This window comes from Alligator mississippiensis, chromosome 6 (assembly GCF_030867095.1).
Source record: "Alligator mississippiensis isolate rAllMis1 chromosome 6, rAllMis1, whole genome shotgun sequence".
Taxonomy (NCBI): Eukaryota; Metazoa; Chordata; order Crocodylia; family Alligatoridae; genus Alligator; species Alligator mississippiensis.
This window is the reverse complement of record NC_081829.1, coordinates 40575991-40594984: the sequence shown is the minus strand read 5'-3', so window position 1 is coordinate 40594984 and position 18994 is coordinate 40575991. Positions and strand designations below refer to the sequence as shown.

Here is an 18994-nt window from a genome sequence, read left to right as displayed (position 1 = left end):
GGGGACCGGCTAGAGGGGTGTTACACTTCAGGGCGCTGGTTGTAGACGTGTTGGTCTAAGGACACAGGAAGACAAGGTTCTTTGGGTAGATGTGATCTCTTATTAGTCCAACTAAATAGTTGGAAAATGTATTTATTTCCCCCTCCCCCTTATTGGCTTCTGTTCCACCCAAGAGAGCTCGCACACCCCAGCAGACTCTCCCTCTGCCTGAAGAAGGGTGTTTGTGCCCCACAACTTGCAAAGAACAGTTTTTGCAACTGTTTAGTTGGTCTAATAAAAGTGATCGCATCTACCCAAAGAACCTTGTTAACATCTCTTCCTAGCAGGAGCACCATTTTTATCCTGAGGATAACGTTGCACATGTGCCTGGTTTACAATTATTGCATGAGTCCCCAGTGAATTGTGTAATATATGTAACGTAGCAGGGGCCTAACACTTGTAGTTTCTCTCTCTGGAGCAAAATGCGCATTGTGTCGTGTGTGATGTTGGGCCATGCTACCCGTGCCCCCTTGGCAGCATCCAGGTTCAGACCACTTTTGCTTATATCTGAAGAGACTGAAACAGTGTGTCTGCGATTGAAGCAAGCACAAGCAGGTCTTTTCTTGGGAATGCTTTTTATTGGTCATGGATTTCTCTTGAAATATTCTGGCATTATAATGCCCGTGCACAGTTCAATTATGTAGCAGCCTAGAGAGATTCAGTTCTGTTTCCTTACAGCATAAACTACAACTAAAGCAGAATTGGGACACAAGATATATACATTTTCATTTGCCATAAATCTCTATTGTTTTAAAAAAATAAACATATCACTAAAATATTCACTTTATATTCTAATAACACACCATAAAGGATTCAGTTGTGTCTTCTTGTACTTTTTTCTGTCAGTGCTGTCAAAGGCCAGCCATATATATCATCAGTATGCATCACCATGCTGAAATAAGACTTCTTTCAGTTCTGTCCATTTTGGATACTGAGATTCATGAGTATTTTTCATTTAAATAAGATATGCCTTCCTACAAGCTTTTGGGCTCAGCTGTGTGTGTGTGTGTGTGTAAAATAAAACAGCTCCTTATGACTGTTTGTATGTGTGTGTTATTTATATGTCCATACTGTGTTAAACTTTACATCTTCCAGTGAATACATGGATTTCAATATATTTGCAGTAAATCCTTGCTTCTTACTATATTCATGTAATTCTATTAATTTTGCCAATGACAATTCTCAAAATGCAAGCAATCAATTCCAGAGCTTTGTAGGTAAATGATATTTAATAGATTTATGTTCACTTCGGATATACGCATATGCTGAGATTATATATTTCAAAGCTGCGGAACAAGACGTTATTCTATGAGTCTCTAACAATTTTTTTAAGCATCAGAAACTACTATTTCCTGAAATCCTTAAAATATTGCATCGCAACAAAGCATAATTTAACATGGAGATACATGATTCTGTTAACTGAGAGGCTGGACAGAAAATATATTTTGGAACTGATAATTGAAATATTGTGTTATATTTGCTCTGATTTTATTCCTCTTGTTTATATTGAGTATAATCTCAAATTCAACCACATCTGGGCTGATTCTGCATTTCTTGTGCATCGCAAGGTACTCAGCACTTCAGTAACTAAGCATGTGTGTAGATAAGGGTAAGTGCCCTGCCACGCAAGGACCAAGTTCATTCAGCATGTCAAAATGGCACTTTACAAACTTGTGATGTTAAAAACAAATCGTCAGTAAAAACATTTAGACCTACAATAATGATCTTTAATCAGCAAGGATTGGTAGTTGTGATTTCTGTCAACTGAAAGAATCCTGACTACATATTTTGCAATTTGTCAATTAACAGTAAGAAAAAATTGAAAAACACCTGTTACCTTGCATCAGTAGGCAAGTGATGAACTCTTTTGCTATTTATTTTATTCTGTCTGTGACTTGAAGTAAAGGACTATTATGTGGTAATTTTTATCTGGTCTGAATATCAAGCTATTGGCTGCATGTGGAGGTTCATTTCTACTGGTCGAGTACACAGGTGAGCTCTCCAGCCAAGGGACACTAAAGAGCTTCTTCCTGAGCCATCCTTGCCCTTAGAGGAGCCTATTACCTGACAGCCTGTCCTCTGCCCTGCCTGGTAAGGGGGCAGGCTATCAATAGCTGCCTGCCAGGTTTTGAATTGCTGCATGTGCAGCCCAAGAGATAGATCTTCTTCACTGATAACCAGTGTAACTTACAGAAGAGCCATTTTTTTTCTGCAAAAAAGCCCAAGAATGTCTATACACTTACCACTGCCAACCTCTGAACTAAGCAAAACCTGGAAAATGACCCTGCTGCCTAATTACACCTGTGCTGTGCAATTGACTCCTATGGGAGCTGGATTAGGTCCTAACATTCAGGATCGAACTTTTCCAGACACAGCTGTATCTTTCAGTCAGAAAGAAGGATAATGAAACTTAGAAGGAAGGTGGGAAGAAAAGCAAACAGGGATCAGTATGGCTGCTGTCAAGCCAAATTGATAGAAAGTCTGTGGGGGGCAGGGGTTGGAGAGCTGGGGTATGGGGGCTGCCTGAGAGGTGTGTGTGGTGGGGGTGTGTAGAGGGATTTGGGGGGGGGGGCAGAGCCTGGCAGCACTGGGGTTGCAGGAGGGAGGAGGGGATGTGCCTGCCCATTCAGCCAGCCGGGGAAGTGGGGAGCTCTGTGTTTGGGCTTGCAGCACCTGGGCTGGTACCCAAGCTTGCAGAGGGTACCAGGAGACGCTGCCCAGGTGGGAGGGAAGGGCATGGCCAGGCCGCCTGGCATAGTGTGAGAGACCCACCCCAGGGCAGGGGGTGTCACAGGCTTCCCCTCCTCTTCCCTCCTCCTGCCACCCACATGAATCAGAATCACCCTGCTCTGGCCTGGTTGGGAAGGGGGCAGCTTCCCAGGGTTGCAGGGAGCAGGGGGCTGTGCATCAGGAGTGAGGGGCATCAGCATGGCCTGGAGGGACAGGGAATTGTGGGTTAGGAGTGAGGGCACTGGTAGGACCAGGGGTCTGTGGCTGGTTTGGGAGTGAGGGGCAGCAGCAGGGACGGAGGGCTGCTGTTTGGGAGTCAGAGGTGCTGGCAGGGCCCCAGGGGGCTGTGGGTTGGGAGTGAGGTGTCCCCTCAACAGGTGGCCTCTTTTTTGGAACTGGAAATATGGTAACCTTAATGGTAAATAAGAAAAGAAAACAAATGGGATGATCAGAAGCTGCAATGACTGATACGTACTCTCAAACTTTGAGCATGTCTGTAGTTCATATAATGGGGACTACCTCATCTTGCACAGCAACTCTAAATGTTTGCTTTTTTTGCAGCACTCTAATTTCTTAAATTTGTATATGACTCTTGCTAGTCACAGTGAATCATTCCTGTGTAGAGAAAAATGTGGAAATAAGAGATATGCAGGCCTTATGCTGGGCACAAAGGGCTGAATGTCACTTAGTTATAGAAGGATATAATGAAGTAAATTAATTTAGGGCAAAAGATATTCTGCTATCAGTGTAGAACTCCTCAATTCAAATGTCAGTTACTATTTTGGCTTTTACTAGGAACAGTTGTTTGATGATGCAGTACTTGGGTTTAAATACAGGTTAATAATGCTTTTGCAACATTTATGAACAGGAACTTAGGCAATATTATCATCTTTCAAGGCATCTGTCAGAATTTACTTCCAATTTGTGGGTGTTTATAAAACTAAACATCAGTCACCATTCAAAAAAACCATACAATTTTGCTTGTGGAAACAGGCAACATTACCACGGCTAATGATATTCCCTGTACATAGAAAATACTATGGTAATGTTAAGTACTTAGCAAAAGCAAAATTTTAAAGATTTAACAGCACTCACTTTATAGCACATTGCATGTAGCACTCAGTGGTGAAAAAACATATGGGAACTTGTTTTCGCTTATATGCAAAACCTGCAAGACTATGCATGAATCTGTTAGATTTGCTAAGAAATACTACCCTTCAGACTGTCTTGGTGTCACACTTTTGATGCTTAATTCATGTCCCACACTAAAACAGTTAAACTCATTAGATATTTGATAGAAAAGAAGTGATGGTCTAGCATGTACCCATATCATTGTCATCTTCTGTTAAGCTAATCAAACCAAACCTTATTGCTGATTATTGGGCAAAAACTGGAAACTTCAGTGCTTTTCTAGCTTATTTTCTAGATAAATGTTGGCAGCATCCATACCCAAAATAAAACATGTTTTTCTTCTACAATGAAATGTTTCTGGTAATAGCTTCAAAAATAATTGCAGGGCAGGGGAAAGAAAACAGTTCAGGTCACATGGACGGTTAGAGCTTATGGTCATTATGACATTTTGCAGCAGTTTCTTGTTTAGCCAGTGGTTTTGCTACAGCAGAGTTGCACTTGTTGCACAGATCTCTTATTTCAATGAGACTTTCTTCCACAGCTTTAGCAAATGTGACTGAGGAGGTCTCTTTACAGCCTTTAAAACTTGAGATGCAGAATAATATATGCTCTGGCTGTGGGTTATAACATGCACCATAACCATTGGAAACTACGGGCCCATAACAGCAGAACATTTCCATTGTAGTTGGAACCTGGTTGTGGAGAGAGAGGGGAAAAATTCATAACTGCCCTTGAAGTAATTTAACCGATAGTAAAGAAAAATGTGAAAAAGCCACAAATACTTTAAACAGCAGATTCCCTTACCAAATACTGTCTGAAAGGGAAGTCCAGATCTCAGAGCTGGAGACAAAAACTGGCATTTTGGCAGATAAACCAGTTATGTCTATAAGATTCTGTATATTAATTTCCATGCACAACTTGGATGTGATTTGCTCTGTTTGAAAACTGGGTTCAATATGAGACTGTAATTTCATTTATTCTCTCATTTTACGCAGACCTTTAAGGTAGGTATGGATGTTAAGGGAGGTTAGGGGGAGGTTAAATCATGTTAAAAATTGCCACCTGATCTAACTTAGTTTGCCCATGTGTGAGCCTTACACTAACATCCCTAGTTAGGTTGATCTAAGTGTGAACTGTGCAGAAGTTCCAGGTAGGTTAGAATGGTCAAAAATGGCTGAACTGATCTAATTAAACTGTACCATGAAGGTACACTAAATGTGCAGACAAAAGTGACAATTTTTGCCTGATTTGGCCCTCAAAGTGCTCTACAGCCATGACAAGTGGACAACTGTGGAGCATTTTAAGGGGGCCCAATCCTGTGACAATCTGAATCCTCATTACAGCAGGGTTTGAATGAAGGCGCTCTAAAGCAGAGCACCTTCATTAACTTGTGTCTGTGTGTGCTAGGAATAGGGTTAGACTGACACAGTCCAGCCCTGCCCCCAGCACTGTTTTCAGAATGGGAGGGGGAGAGGGGAGCAGAGGGAAATCATGCTGGGGGATGCTCCCCAGTTTTTGAGCGGGTAGATTGGAGCCCTTCACTTTGGGCCCACTTTGGGGGAGTTCCAATCCACCCCCCACAGGGCACCTGGGGAAGCCCCAGAACCGACCTCCCTCCCAGGGGTGACTGGTGCCTTCTGAGTCTGGGGTGGGGCTGGTTGGGACTGGTGCAAGGGACTGGTGTGGTAAGCTGATCATAACAAGTTGTGGGGGGAAAGATAAGGGGCAGTTGGTTTGCTGGGGGTTGTGGTTTGTCTGGGGTTAGAGGTCTAAAAATAGCTTGTGGTTGGGAGGAGAGAGAGGCCCCCTTATCCTACCAACCCTTCCCATCTGCCTGCCCCGCCCCCCATGTTACCTTATTTTTGTTAGGCTCCCAACACTGTTGAATGCTGGTAAACTTTGCCCAGGGAGTGGTTTGTGGGACTGGGAGCAGTTCAGTCACATCAGGGGATGATGGGGCAGGGGCGGGAGTGGGCAGGGAGATTTTGGCAGGATTGGAGAGCATCTCTCATTGCACCAACTCCTCTATGACTTCCCTGCACTCCCACGCTGCCCCAGTCCTGCCTGTCCTTCCCCCTACCCTGAATTACCTTAGATCAGGCTCTTGGCATCTATCTAAGTACTGACTTAAATCAGGAGGCCATTTTTAACCTGACCTAACCCCCCAATTTTCTAACTGTAATGAAGCCCCAGTGGCTATTAGTTACTAGGACTGCATTCCATTCCTTACCTCATGGTTAGTTTAAACTTGTAATATTAAGTGTTTAATCAACTATAGAATATAATATTTGCACAGTTTTTAACTTTTAATATTGAGAGTTCACATAAAAACTGCATTTTAATGCATTCAGCTATTAGTTGAAACTGGGTTTCTATTACAATTTCAATATAATTATGACATTATGCGTTCTACAGAAGAAAATTTAAGATTTGTTTGAGATTTATATATTTCAGACTTTGTGTACATGGGCCTTCAGAAATGACATTTGGCTTTTTAATGGTGTAGAACAAGCCATTAGAGTCCTGCTAATAGAGTCATAGAATTGTCAGATAAATTTGCTGTGCAACAGCCGAAGGCCATAGAGCTATTCAGAAGCATTCGTTGCTCATGGATGGTTTCTTGGAGAATTTATGCCGTGGTATTCTGGTTACATTCACTCATGTCTGAAAGCCCACAAACATTAGGACAAGATCAAATTACTTATTAAGGTTTTATGCTACAGCACAATATTATCAGATCTTTTTATTGCACACTCACAGATCTATAAGGTTGAAGTAGCATTTCAGCAAATGAATTGTTAGGAATTTTTTTTCTAATTTAATTAAAGCTGATACTATATGTGGTGAAATATTTAATTTTCAATTTTTGTCGACTCCTGTATGGATGGCTATATTGTTCAAAATGCTCAGTCTAGAAACTAGTGACTGTTGATCATTTCACGATGCTGTGCACTGTCTGTAAATTTAAGTGCTGGCTTTCAGATCAGGACTTGCATGTCTGACACTTACAGTCTACAGTTGAAGGATGCGGGCAGCTATATGATACTAGAACTTCATATACGCTTCATAATCTGTTCTTGTTTATGTACTCTGTATATTGTGGACAGACAGAGCCAATGGTGGCCTTGGCCTATGTTAGCTGTGTGGTTGCACGGTTCCTTTACATATGTATCCAACAGTTATGGGGCTCTAATAGCCTCATTATTATTTCTAGTGGTTGTCTTGCCCAGTTTTCCTCTCAATTTCTAATTAAAGCTCTTGAATATGATTCTGTACTGCTGCCTTTTTCATTATTTACTATTTGGTGGAATTGCCCATTTGATCTCTACTAGGGATTATAAATTAACTCTTCATAAACAGGTATACAGAGAATGTCCCAGTCATTTAACAGGCAGCTAGTGTTGGCTTAAGAGTGTGGAAGTAGGAACGTTTTTAGACGAGGAAAGATTAAACAGGGTTTCATACATATTTGAAGCATTTATAAGGCCTTGTGAAACCTATGCTGGCCCTGGCCCCAATATTTCAAATGCAGCTGCTATTATTTGCCCATGCTTCCTGGCTTTTCTTCCTTCACAGTGGTAGTATATCTTGCTTGGTGCCAGTGTTGTCAGTGGAAGAAAGAATTCTCAGTGGAGCTGATGCCTTTAAAAGGGCATGGCATAAGGAAGTACCTAGTGTGGAAGGAATGGAAGCACAAGGCTCTTATATAAAATACTTTTTCTTGCTCTTGTGTTCAGTATTAGGCTTCAGCCAGGGAAAGCTTTGGGATAGAGAGAAGTGAAAATTCAGCCATTTTTTGTTATGTAAATTTGGCTATGGAAAAACACTTGGTAATGAAAATCAGGTAATGAAAATGTTTCACAGCTATTCATACCACCCTCAAGTTGTTTCAAAGCTGCCATTCCCATTGTGAACTATAAAATCAGCTGACTATAAACGAATTAGCTCTCTAACAGGAAGTCTTGGTATAGCAAGATTAGTGAATTTGCAACACTTACCTGGCTGGTTGAAAGGATAAATCGATTGCTTGTCAAATATGTCTCATCTATAAATATCTCTGGCAGTTCCTTGAAGTGTTCCCGTGCCATCTCTCTTAGCCCTAACAAGTGATTGTCTATTGCCATTCCAGTAATAGCCTATGCACAATAGAACAGAAAACAAGCTTAAACTGACAATGTGCTCAGCTGTTGCTATGATTTCCCTTGGTTAGAGATAAGAACCTTGGTTTGTGTAGAATAATGTCCGGAAGGTATTTGAAAATCACTTAGAATATAGCTTCTACCACCACAGTGACAGCTGACTGCAGCGCAGCAATTGGCCCCCGCAGTCCCTGCTGCTCATGCATTGTAGTTGCCCTGGCAGAGTTATCCTGCTATGCCTCTGGCCACCACCCTGAACCATACTGCAAGTCTTGGTTGGATTCTGTTAGGGCCAGCAATTTGGTTTTTCCAAGGTTCTGATCACACATCCAAAATGTTAGCTCTACAGTACCATAACAAACACACTTTTCAACCATTCTGTATGTAATGTGTATCATATCCTCTGGGAACAAGTGCCCAGGTAGTGATCTGAATGAGCTACACCATCAAAAAATGTTTTGGAATCCTATCCAATGGTGGGAAATGTGTAGACTTAATGTGGGACAGAACCCTGTTACTCAGAGGCATAGTCAGCTCACTGAGCACCAGGGGCAGGAGAGGGTTGGAAGCACAGGGATATGCCAGCTATTGTAGATGGGGTGAGGGAGCAGACATGGGTGAGGGTAAAGGAAGGCTTACCTTCCCCAGCTACTGCTGCTGTTGCTGTAGCAGCTTCAACTCCACTCTGGCGCTGGGAGCTGACCCCGTTGCCTAGTTCACTCCTCCCTCATGCCTCCAATACATACAGGCTGCTCCTGCTCTGGCAAAGGCTCCCTGGTTTGGGGGGATACCATTCTGCTCTCCCCATTTGCCACCTGTCCCCAAGATACACTGCTTGGTGTCGTGGTACCCTGCCTGGCTCCTATGATCAGGCAGGGACAGTTCAGGACTGCCCCTGCTGTGGCAAAGAGACATGGGGGGACAATTGTGGTGTCCCTCACAGGTGGCATCCAGGGCTGGTGCCCTGCTTGCTCCACCCTATTTACACTACTGCTGTTACTTATCACTAGGGATCCAGTTTCCCGTTTCCCACAGAAAAATGATGAAAACCATGGATTCCCTGTTTTTATCGGAGAAAACACGGATTTCTCTTTTTAGCAGAGAAATCCACAGATTCTCCACTTTTGCAATGAGCTCTTGCAGGCTGGCACAGCTCCAGCCTGCAAGAGCCAATTGCAAAAAGCGCGGGGAAACCCCCAGCCCTGGCTGGAGGGGGAGGGAGAGCAGGGAGGGTGGAGCCTGAGCTTCTGAGGCAGCCGAGGCGGGGCTTGGGCTCAGGCTCAGACTCGCCCTTCGCCCCTGTAGCATGGAGGTAAGTCGGGCTGTAGGGCAGGGCTGGGGAAGATGGTTGGAGGCTGACAGAGTGCGGGGTGCTGCTGGCTCCAGGCAGTACATTGCAGCTGGGAGCAGGGCCAGGGGGTGAAGGCAGGGGTGCCCTTCTGTGGGGGGGCTTTGTGGGCAAGTGATGTGAGGCGCAGTGTGGTGGTACCTGCCATGTGCGGGCCGCACACATACCGCCCGGCCACATGCCCAGGGGAGAGGGGAAGGGAAGCTCACATGCAGCTGGAGCACAGCTCCATGGCCAGCCTGCAGCCATGGCAAGGGATGGAGGGGTGGGGGAGGAGAGGGTGGGGGCTTTGGTTTGCACGTGGCGGCCATTGCTGCTTACCTGGAGGGCCATGATGGTGGTGACAGCCACTGCCTACAAAACCTCCCGCTGCCGCTGTGGAGCCATGCTTGGAGCTGTGCAGTGAGCTGCTGGGCAGCAGTGGCAGCATGGTGGTGGCTGGGTGGCACACAGGCATCCCCAACACCACCCTGCACTGCTGCCACCAGCTGTGCAGCTCCGGGCATAGCTCCATGGCAGCAGCAGGAGGTTTAGCAGGCAGCAGCCATCACCTCCATTACGGGCAGCCACTGCCACCTACCTGTGGGGCCGCTTGTGCCAGCGTTCACCCCTGCCTTCACCCCCTGGCCCTGCTCCCAGCTGCGATGTGCCGCCTGAAGCTGGCAGGACCCTGCACTCCGTCAGCCCCCAACCATCTTCCCCAGCCCTGCCCCACAACTCCCAAGCCCCTCTTACCTCTAGGATCCAGGGGTAAAGGACATGGCTCCATGGTGGCAGCGCTTGCCCACAAAGCCCCCCCAGCCTGCATGCAGCCGCCACCACCCCACACCACCGTGGAGCTGTGCAGACAGTTGCAGGGCATGCCGTTGCATGCAAGCCCCCTGTTTCACCTCCCGGCTGGGTGGCACATATGTGGCCTGCACACAGTGGTTGCCACTGCACTGCTGCTGTGCCCTGTGCCACCTACCCACAAAGCCATGCGCGTGGCCATGGGATGGTAGCACAGGGTGCAGTGGCAGAGTTGCGATGGCTCCGTCTGTGTGCGAATCTCCTGTCAGGCCAGCATGCGTGTGGCCCACAGAGTGGCACCCCTGCCCTCACCCCCTGGCCCCGCTCCTGGGAGTGGGAACAGGGGCACACTCCCCGCCTTCTTGATCTACTACCCAGCACCTTCCCTTTCCCCTGCCCTGCCCTGCCCCTTCCCCCCACACACACTTATCTGCTGGGGTGGGTGTCAGTGTCTGTGTCTGCATGTCTTGGGGGCTGTTGCAAGGGGCATTAGGAGGGCTGTTGAGACTGCTGGTACCCCGCACTCCCCTCCACAACACTGGGTGAGGGGTGGGGGCTGTGGGGGGCCTTTATTTTTTATCACGGATTTGGGGTTTTTAATCATTGAATTTGCAATTTTTAATTGGAGAAAACCAGGATCCCTGCTTATCACCGATGGACTATCTGAAATACTATAGGAAGGATATATTATTTAGATGCAGAACATTTCAATCAGAATTGATGGCCAAAGAGGTACAGACCCCAAAAGGATTGGAAGGTCTAGGAAATCGGGAAGAAGGCAAAATGGCAGGACTTAAAGATGAGAATTTTTTTTTTTCTTCTTAAGGGAAGTATTGTAATAACATATGAGTGGGTGAATGATGCAAGGTCTAGGGAGTACTGTTTGTCATAAGAAAAAGCGTAACCTTCTTTAAGGGGGTCTGTATGGGCATTAGGGCACACAGGTCAGAGATGGAGGGAAGATGAGCATACAGCACAGTACTGGTTACCTGGTTTTTCCTGTTGAAGGAAATTGACTTGGTGATCAAAAGAAATATTTTGCAATCCCACAAGATTTATAAGGCTGTTAGCAATGACATTTTTGCAACATAGATCAATGTCGTGTCTGAAGAGCAACCGAGACAGGCTAACGAAATAAACTGTGAGTCAACACACAAGAAAAAACTGTGCTAAATTGAATTTTAGGGCTCCACATTTAAGATAGCAATGCTGCTGGTAAGCCCTAGCAAGGGAAAACAAAATCACTAAACTGCTGTTTGTTTTATGAGGTAGGGCTCTTGGTTTTTTTCAGGGCTGTGTATATGTAGTAGAAATATAAGTTTAATCAGTGTAAATATTGACTCTGATTTTTTCAAAGTTTAAAGGCACATCAGTTAAATGTTCATATGAAAAAGGAAATCCTAAATGATAGAAATATGATTGGAATTCTTTTACATCTGAAGTTAAATTCCAGAATATCTTTAAGAATGTATCAACATTAATCCTTCCTCATTTTTTAAGTATGCTAAAGAACTGTTGAGGCTGAAATTATAATTCCATAAAAGTTTGGGAAGCCAGAAATAAAATTTCCAAAGCAACTTTAGTTATGACCTAGATTTCATAAAATTTTGTGGGACTGAAAATGAGTTATTGAACAAGTTTTGATAATTTGTGTAGGGGGGGCATTATTTATCTGTGTTGAGGTAGTGTTCAGAGGCCCTACTGACATAGATCACTCTGTGTGCATGCACACAATGAGAAACAGTTCCTGTCCTGAAAAATTTTTCAACTAAATGAAGATTGACAGACTCTTGGTGGAGGGAAAGAAGTATTTATATACCTTTTTTTACAGCTGGAGAACTACGATACAGAATTAATAATAGGATCATGAATTAGTGACTTGTCTTCACTGCTAAAAAGCTGTTTTGGTTTTTATTTAGAGGTTTAAAAAGCCATGTCTAAGCTAAAGACTAGGCACAGTTTAGTGCAAGCTATACTAAGGTGGGTATGACTTTGACCATGGCAAATTACCTTGCAGTATACTTAAAGTATCCTTCCTTGCTTGTGATTTAACTTTGACATAGCTTATGTGTAGTTACTTTGAGGTAAAACATGCAGATTGTTTAGGATGAAGGTGATCCCATTTTTTGTATCACAGTACAGTGTCTTAACTACAAAACTATACTTCCTTGTTCCTCTCTCCATTCACCAGACTTAAGAATACTTCCTTGCTCACATACTGCTTTTCATCATCCTCAGACTGATTTTACTTTTGGGAAAACCATTAATGGTGAATGGTTAAGTAGTAATCAGTAATGATCATGGCCAAGAGTTTACATTAAATTTGTAATAGACTGAGGCAAAACCAACGGTGGTAAATTTTATATCAAAGCCACTTGTTATTAGTGATTAATTTCATAAGTGATTTGAGTAAGTTGTTAGTATCGTAAGTCAGTGCTTTGTCTTGACATGCAGGAGGTGGACTATTACCAAGGCTGAGCTGCTTCACTTATAATCAACAGAAACTGTTTTCCTAGTAAGGTGATTTCTTCACTGGGGAATCCCCTTCTTTATTGTATAGTATAGCACATACTGTACAACAATAATTAAGATGGACAATCCGGTAATCATTATTTGCTGTTAATAACTATTTAACATATACGTTCTCATTCAGCTTTTGGAATACATTCCACCATCAAGGACAGATTCCTATGGGGAAACATGGATGCAACAACACTGAGGCCAATGCTACTCCATCTAGTTATGTCACACAATGAGGAGGCCCCATAATTCCCATGAAGGATATATGCCAGTAGCTAATTTTAGAAGAGTTATTATCAGTGTGTTAGACTTACATGAACCCAAACTTGGAATGTAGATGCCCATGAGCTTTGGAGTGAGCTGCATTTTGCACCTCTGGTTCCAGCCGTGTGTGTGTGTGTGTGTGTGTGTGTGTGTGTGTGGAGTTACAGAAAGGCAAGGCTTATTACCTTTATGAATGGCCATTTTTGTTTCCTGCAACACCCCTTAAAATGTACTTGGCCCATTATCTTAGAGTACCCATTTCCTTCTTTCTTGATTAATGTTTGTGGTGGATAACAAACAGCAGTTAATAAAGGCAGGTGATACTGCTACTGTTCTGGTTTGCAGTGGTTTGAATGAATGAATGAATGAATGTTGTGCTGAATAAAGGAAATGAAACAGATGGATGTTTCATTACTTCCCTGTTCTATCTGTCTCTCTACCTGAGCCCTCCTGCTCCTTGAGGCAGGGCTGGTTTTTCTGTTATCCATGACTAGGGTTTCCAGGTGCTACTATATTATAAATGCCACTCAGTATCACAGTTTGTCTGTGATTTATTTCAGATACACAATACCATTTTCTGTGACAATACCCAAAAGTCATGATGTAATGTAAACTAAAAAACATTATCTTATGAAGTACTGTCTAGTCTTACGCCATATTATATCCTAGTAAGTATTTATTGAAGGGAAATAGTAGAAGATGGAACCAGATGTCTTTTTGGAGGATATATTAGATAGTAAAAAAGCCTTTCTTAAGTCGGACACTGATACCTCCATATTCAGAGACATCTGAAGTTTTGAAACTTATGTATTTACATGTGTGTTTTTTGTTTTAAAACTGGCTAGTTCTTAGTCAGGCAGACCAACAATTTACTCACCAAAATAGTGTAATTAGTTTGAGCTGTGATTGCATCTTTAAATCGCTGCATCTTCTCAGAATCCTGTTGGTGGAGAAGAACCATAAATTGGTAATATTGAAAAATCTCTTTATGAAGGAGCATCTACTGGTAATGAGCCAACAACCAAATAGTAAGTACACTCAAATTCCCTTGGCAATCCCTAAATACCTATATTACTGTGAACACTCTGAATGAATAGAAGGGTACTGTAGTTCAGAATTAAGATTTATAATATTGCCTTATTGTGTGAAGGTCATACTAAGTAAAAGAGCTGATCTAAAACCTATGGAAACCAAGGAGAGATTTTTCTATTGACTTCCATGGAGTTTTTATCAGCTCAAGAGCTAACATAACATTTGACCCGATGGGTCTAATTCCTTTAGCCATACTTCTATATAAGTGGCAGCAAACTTCAAAAAAATTAAAAGCAGAATAATCTTTACCACTGAAACCTTTTAGGGAGTAGAACCAGTTTCTCAAGTCTAGAACATAATTGGTAGAAATTAAATGAAAAAAAGCCTGAGTATGTGTACTCAAATTAGTGGTCACTAGTGGTATAGTTAGTAAAGTTTGCAGTAGGTGGAGATAGGGATTGCTTTTCCATTCTATTTTTAAAAGGCAAAATAATAACACAGTTTAACCCAGCTTACAAAACCATCTTGGAAATTTTATCAGATCAAACATTAAATCTCCGTTAGCATCCTTTATCTTGAAAACAACAGTAGTGTTGTTAATGAAAAACTCTATTTATATTTTACTATCTGGTCAAGAAAATTGCTCTCCTGAGTGAAACGGCAACTAAAAATTTCCAAGGCTGCTTTAACCTTTACAGTTATTTCACATCTCAGATTACAGAATTGTAAATTTCAGCTCCTGCCAAATGTCAGACTTAAGCTGTGGGATCAATCCTAGCTGCTCTGCTGTATATCAAGCCAGATGTTGTATCTTAGAGAGACCCTGAAACAGCAAAGAGTTACTAGGGGTGTGTGTGTGTGTGTGTGTGTGTGTGTGTGTGGTTCTTAATGAACAGGGAAGGTTCAGCTTGCATGGATGATGAATGATCTACTGAACCAAGCATTCATTTTATAAACAAGCCAAGGCCACCATCAGAGACCTTCACAGCACAGAGCCTGATATCTCTTTGTAAGACTAGCCAGGCCCCAGGTCCTTTATATAGATTAAATTATAGAATGCAGTCTGTAAATCTGATAAATTTACAGTTACTCAAGCAATCTCTGCAGTGTCAGATGCTCCTTCCTCTACAGATGTGTTGAGTACATGAGATATATCTCCTGAGTTAGATAATCAATCTAAGAATCAATCTTTGGTGACTGTTCAAACTATCATTTGAAGATCACTTTCTGTGGTATCAGCCACAGAGATATTTTCTTATTTGATTTGGACTAATGTCTACTAACAAGCAATATTTCAGAGGGTTCAAGGCTACTTAAATCAAAAGACATATGTCTGTTACTCCAAAAACAGAATTAACCTTTTCACTTCCACAGGCAGAGAATGGGTCTGAAAAATTCACGAAGTAAAGAGAACTTCTCTTAAGAGAATCCTGTTTTTTCTTTTTGGTAACTACAATGCATATATTCTTGATTGGAAAAGAATAGTAAAAATCTGAAATATTTCTGTGCCCCCAAAATTACAGGCAAAATAGCCACAGAACAATTCAAATGGCCTTTATATTCCCCAGTGGGTATTCTAAGAGAATAATTTATGGCAGGGAGGAAAGTCACAACTTCATTGGCCAGAACTGCATTATGTTTATAGGATTCTTATATGGAGTAAAGGTATTATTCTCCATGCTTAGCACAGCCAATTGGGGAAGACAAAGATTTTAAATGTTAGATCAACATTGCATTGAATTAATTTAGGACAGAGAGAACTGGTTTTAGGAAAAGGTGGATCATATTTTATGTATTATTGCTCACCTGCATGATACAATGAAGTTGAAGAGCTCACTGATGTGTGCATGGTTGGAGATGGGGCAGTAAAGCACTGACTAGGAGATGGTGTAGCTTTGGAGCATTGAAGAAGTCAGTTAGGGGTGAGCACACAGGATGGGGCAAGGTGAATAGCTAAAGAAATTTGGCAAGAGAATGTGACAGCAGGAGCTGACAAGGGTATCATCTTTCTTCTGGCAGAACATCTGAGAGAGAGAAAGTACTGGGGTGGTTCCCAGGCACTGAGTGTTTGGGGAGCTAAAGTACAGAGGAGGGACTGCTACTGGAGAACCACCTAAAAGTTTTCCTGTTCCAGAAAAACTTCTTCTTTGACAAGCTGCATTACTCACCGGAGAACCGTATAACAGATATGGCATTAACAAGAGTTGGTCACTACCAGAATGACTGAGTCCTGTTTGAGGAGCGTTGGCCAGACTGGAGGAGAGTTCAGGCCAAAGGACATTGGTCACCATTAAGAAGTCATCATTTGCCTAGAGTGACTACACAGTTATTTCCAATTCAGGAATCAATTCAACTTTTCATTTATGTTGTCAGCAATTTTTAAAATGAAACATCTTTAAGCGTTACTCAGCAGAAGAGAAAGTTTGGACTGAGCAAGTTAATGATGGTGGAAGATGTTATGGGGGTGTCATGGAGCGGGGTCCTGCAGGATGGCTGTGATCTCCCCAAGGCCCCCTTTCCATGCCAAGTTGGCCCAAAGGGCACCCTCACTTCTCGCCTGCCTCGTCTTTGATGGAGAATAAATATATGGGAGGCTGCCTTATGTCCTCTTGGACACGTTTTGTTGTAATATCTGACCCTGTGGACTCCCAGACCCCTTGTGGGCCCCAATCTGCAATGGGTGCTTCAGGGGCATCCTAGCCTTATGGGTTATGCGTGGCTCCAACCACCCCTTAACCCACGCCCCAAGCCTTGCAGATGGAATTGACGTTGTTTGGTCATGGCCTTGTTATAATATGGCCCTCTTATTCTCTCTGGGCCCTGCGCAGCCCTGGTCTCACCCTGCGCCCTCTCTGGCACTCGTCAATGCTGCCCCCTCTCTGGGGCTCTTCACTGCCCCCTCTCTGGGGTTTCTATCACTGCCCCCTCTCTGGGGCTTCTCCAAAATGTGGGCCCCTCTCTAGGGCCTCTCAAATGCTGCCCCCTCTCTAGGGCTCAGCACACCTGCACTGGGGCTTCTCGCCAATGTTCCCTCTCTGGGGCTTCTTGCTGCCCCCCTCTCTGGGGCTCATCACACCCGTGCTAGGGCTTCTCATCAGCGCCCCCTCTCTGGGGCTTCTCAACTGCCCCCCTCTCTGGGGCTGGGGTCAGTGCACCCCGAATGCTGTGCCCTTGCTGGCGCTTGGGTCCCCACACTACTGTGGATCCCCTATGAGGCCGCCTCCATCCCCTAATAGCCTCACTCAAACCACCAGTCTTAAACAGTAAACAAAACATGAGCCCCTTGGCTATAACATAAACAGAAGCCACCCAGCTATAACGGCATTACTCAAAACACCCCATGGAGGCTCCATCCTTTACCTGGTCCTAGGGCTGTACCTGCGGTCAGGCCTCTCCTCTCAGCTTTGCTCAGGGGGAGCTCCTTCCCCCCTGGCTGCTGGTAGGGAATTGCCAGCCTGGCCTCAGCCCTGGGTTTTATATGGGAGCCAGGCCCTGTCCCTTCTGGTCAGCTGACCTCCTCTGGTTGCCCTGGCAACCAGCAGCTGGGCTCGTCACTCACTGCTAGGGCTCTTTCCCTAGAAGTTTTTTTCCTTCTTAGGAGCAGGGCACCTAAGTGCTCTGCGACAGGGGGAACGGAAACTGTCACCTCCCTGGCGGGCTTTAAATTAGGCTTGTTGGGGGAAGGGGAGGATGAGGACAGAGGGAGCCACAGAACACCAAACCAAGAGTCACCCACAAGAACAGCCCAGCCAAGACAGGCGATGAGCACAAGAAGTACCCAGGTAAGAGACAGGGGCCCGGACAGTCCTGCGATTACAGGGGTGGTGCATGCATCTTCAGGAGGCCTTAAATGCCTTACACCAATGCTCATAGTATGGGGAACAAGCAGGAGGAACTTGCCGTCCTGCTAGTTAACACAAACCCAGGCATAGTGGGGCTCACTGAAACTTGGTGGGATCCAAAGCACGACTGGGCAGTGAACATCAAGGGTTATAGGCTGTACAGGAGGGATAGAACAGGGAGGAAAGGTGGGGGTGTGGCACTCTATGTCAAAGAGCAATACACATCCTCAACAACACTGGGACAGAGGAGGGGAAGACTGAAGTGCTCTGGGTCAGAATACAAGGGGGTCGGAGGGAAAGGGACTTAACGGTGGGTGTGTACTACAGGCCACCCAACCAGGGAGAAGAGCTAGACCAAGAATTCTCAGGTCAGCTTGCAGAGCCAGTTAAGTCAAAGTAAGTGGTGATCATGGGTGTCCTAAACTATCCAGACATCTGCTGGGAAGAGTAGTCAGCCAGGTCTGACCACTCACGTAGGTTCCTAGCCGAGTTGCAGGACCTCCATCTAACTCAGGAGGTGCACAGTCCCATCAGGGGAAATGCCTTGTTGGACCTAGTCCTGGCCACAGGCAATGACCTGGTGAGGGGACTGTGGGTGCTTGGCCACCTGGGCGATAGCAATCATTGCCTACTGGAATTCACCACCCAGCACAGGGTGTCAAAGGCCTGCAGCAAGGCAGCAACCCTGGACTTCAGGAGAACAGATTTCAATGAGGTAAGGAGACTAGTTGGGGAGGCTCTGAGGTCCTGGAAGGGGGAGGAGTTGGGAGTCCAAGAAGAGTGGTCGTTCCTGAAGGAGACAATCCCAACATGGATCAAAGGGGTCAAGAATGCTCAAAATTCCCCATGGCTCACCAAAAGCATCCAGGAATGTCTCAAAGCTAAGGAGGCATATACCCAATGCAAGGGAGGGGCCATCACCAGGGAGGACTATACCTCCTTAGCTTGAGATTGTAGGGGGGCTGTTAGGAAGGCTAAGGCAGAGATGGAACTGGGACTAGCAACCCAGATCAAGGATAACAAGAAGTCCTTTTTTAAATACATAGTGGGTAAAAAGAAGGTACAGGCTAACACGGGGCCCCTGCAGGACACACTAGTAAATCTGGTGGTCGCACCAGATGACAAAGATAATCTCTTTAACAATTTCTTTGCCTCCATTT

The 18994-nt window shown here is 44.3% G+C and overlaps 1 protein-coding gene across 1 annotated transcript in view; it reads right to left on the bottom strand.

Moving 5' to 3' along the window:
• Positions 1 to 607: 607 nt before the first annotated feature.
• Positions 608 to 18994, bottom strand: part of CHAT (choline O-acetyltransferase) — a 56025-nt gene continuing 37638 nt past the window's right edge. The window contains exons 12-14 of the mRNA XM_006270175.3: positions 13838 to 13900; positions 7899 to 8036; positions 608 to 4592 (exon numbers count right to left, since the gene is read on the bottom strand). Coding sequence (XP_006270237.1) covers positions 4323 to 4592; positions 7899 to 8036; positions 13838 to 13900 — 471 coding nt within the window. The 3' untranslated portion in view covers positions 608 to 4322. The remainder of the gene's footprint in view (positions 4593 to 7898; positions 8037 to 13837; positions 13901 to 18994) is intronic.